At 51.9% G+C, this 1,943-nt stretch overlaps 1 protein-coding gene across 1 annotated transcript; it reads right to left on the bottom strand.

The window, feature by feature from the left end:
* Nucleotides 1–547: 547 nt before the first annotated feature.
* On the bottom strand, nt 548–1,390 carry LOC113743965 (uncharacterized). Its single transcript, XM_027272012.2, has one exon. The coding sequence runs from the start codon at nt 1,388–1,390 to the stop codon at nt 548–550; it is 843 nt and encodes a 280-aa protein (XP_027127813.2).
* Nucleotides 1,391–1,943: the final 553 nt, after the last annotated feature.

Below are 1,943 nucleotides of genomic sequence, written 5' to 3'. Positions count from 1 at the left end.
CGTGTCCCCCGAAACCGACGAGGGGAGTTCTGACAGGAGTGAGTTGCTCCCTGATCAGTTTCAAACTTTCGAAAGTTCGGTAGTACAAGACGTCTACCGAGCTTCCGGGGTCAATGCAGACCTTCTTGACTATGTAATTATTGGTGAGAACTTCAATCACAAGAGCTTCGTGATTGCTGGAGGTGGCAGGGACAGTGTCGCTGGGGCCATAGGTAATCACCTCGGATAGCCGAGAGCTCGACTCTGCCACCTCCATCCCAACTTGGCGGTAGGTCCGCTTCCGGGAGTTCTGGTTGTCTTCTCCCGTCGGACCACCCGCGATTGTGTTGATCACCCCGGCGATGCTGGGGCCGTAGCCCGGTGATCCGTCGCGCGGAGGCCGCTGGTCCTCCCTATGGTCCTCGGGACCTCGGCAATGCATCTTCGTGTCCCGCCTGTCCTCTCGGCGGGGGCCCCGGTTATCCCGTTGGGAGGCGCTTCGGTTGAGACCTCCGTCCTTGCGGACGAATTGTTTCAAGTACCCCTGCCGGATCAAGTTCTCGATCTCTCACTTCAGATCATTGCAGTCCTCAGTCTCGTGCCCAACATCCCGGTGGTAGGCACAGTAGAGGTTGGAGTTCCTCTTATCTCTCCTCCCCAAAATTTCAGGAGGGGCTCGGCCGAGGTGGTTCTGCCTCATCACAGGCAAGATATGAGTCCGGCTGGAATTGAGCGGTGTCAGCTCAGCGTCCGAGGTGGACGACCTTCCTTTCACGATCCGGTCGAAGACACTTCGACGATCTCGAAATTGATTCGACGAGCCACTGGGGCCCTGTTCGACTCGACCGGTGTCTCTTTTCCTCCGGGACTCTTGCCCGGTGCGAGCAGCTTGAGCTTCCCGCTTCATGCGATTGAGGTTCTCACTTTGGATTCCTTGGTCGACTCGCTCCCAGAGTTCCCGAAGTGTGCGGGAGTAATCCCGATGTATCTCGGTGTTGAAGATTCCCGCAATTAACCCGTTGGTGAAGGCAGCTATGGTCACCTGCTCATTCTGATCAGGTATCTGCACATTTTCCTCATTGAACCTCTGCACATACGAGCGCAGTGACTCACCGGGAGCCTGCTGTAGGTTCAAGAGGTAAGCTGAAGTCTTCGTAATTGGGCGAGACGATACGAAACGGTGGATGAACCGGTCTATCAACTCGTCCAATGAGGAAATGCTCCTCGGTTCTAAGCCCCAGAACCATTTTCGGGCTGTTCCTTGTAGGAAAACGGGGAAAGCTCGACAAATCATGGCATCGGGGATGCAGTAGAGTCGGAAGGCAGAGATGAATGCGCGGAGGTGATCCTCGGGGTCACCTCGGCTATCGTAGGAGTGCAAGGCTGGGAACTTAAAATTTGTGGGCACCATTTACCCATTGATGTCATCAGTGAAGGGCGGAACCCTCATATAGTCGGCTGCTATACCTCCGGGGCGCCGAGGTGGGTCCTCAGCGTGTTTTCCCAACAGACCCCGGGAGAACGCCCGGGAAATAGAGGCAATTTTAGAAGCCGCCTTGGAAGAGGCGCGCTTGGAGGTACTCCGGGAGAGGTGCCCCTCATCAGAGTCCTCACCGGAAGGTATTTCAGGGGACTTCGTCGATCTCCTCTTGGAGGATTCGGTTTTTTCCTTCCCCTGCCTCTTGAAGTACCTTCCCAGTTCTTCAAAGATGTTAGGGTTGTCAGCTACGAATTCGGCCATCTTGGCGATGGCGTCTGTGAGAACCCTGAAAATATATATATATAAATATCAGTGCATATCTCATTTTGCATTTGTAATTCCTTAATAAATTTTAGCATTTAATCTAATTGTTTTTAAATAAGTACGTAAAAATAATTTTCATGTGCAAAATAATATAATTTGTGCTAAACTATTAAGTTCCTTGGCTTTATTATATTAAATTAATATTTCGAAGGTAAATTAT

Source organism: Coffea arabica, chromosome 5e, assembly GCF_036785885.1.
Source record: "Coffea arabica cultivar ET-39 chromosome 5e, Coffea Arabica ET-39 HiFi, whole genome shotgun sequence".
NCBI lineage: Eukaryota > Viridiplantae > Streptophyta > Magnoliopsida > Gentianales > Rubiaceae > Coffea > Coffea arabica.
Note: the sequence above shows the minus strand (reverse complement) of the source record. Positions and strands in the feature narration are given on the sequence as shown.

Excerpts from the sequence above, each read along its gene's own strand:
- LOC113743965 (XM_027272012.2), bottom strand. The coding sequence starts at position 1,390 with ATGGTGCCCACAAATTTTAAGTTCCCAGCCTTGCACTCCTACGATAGC.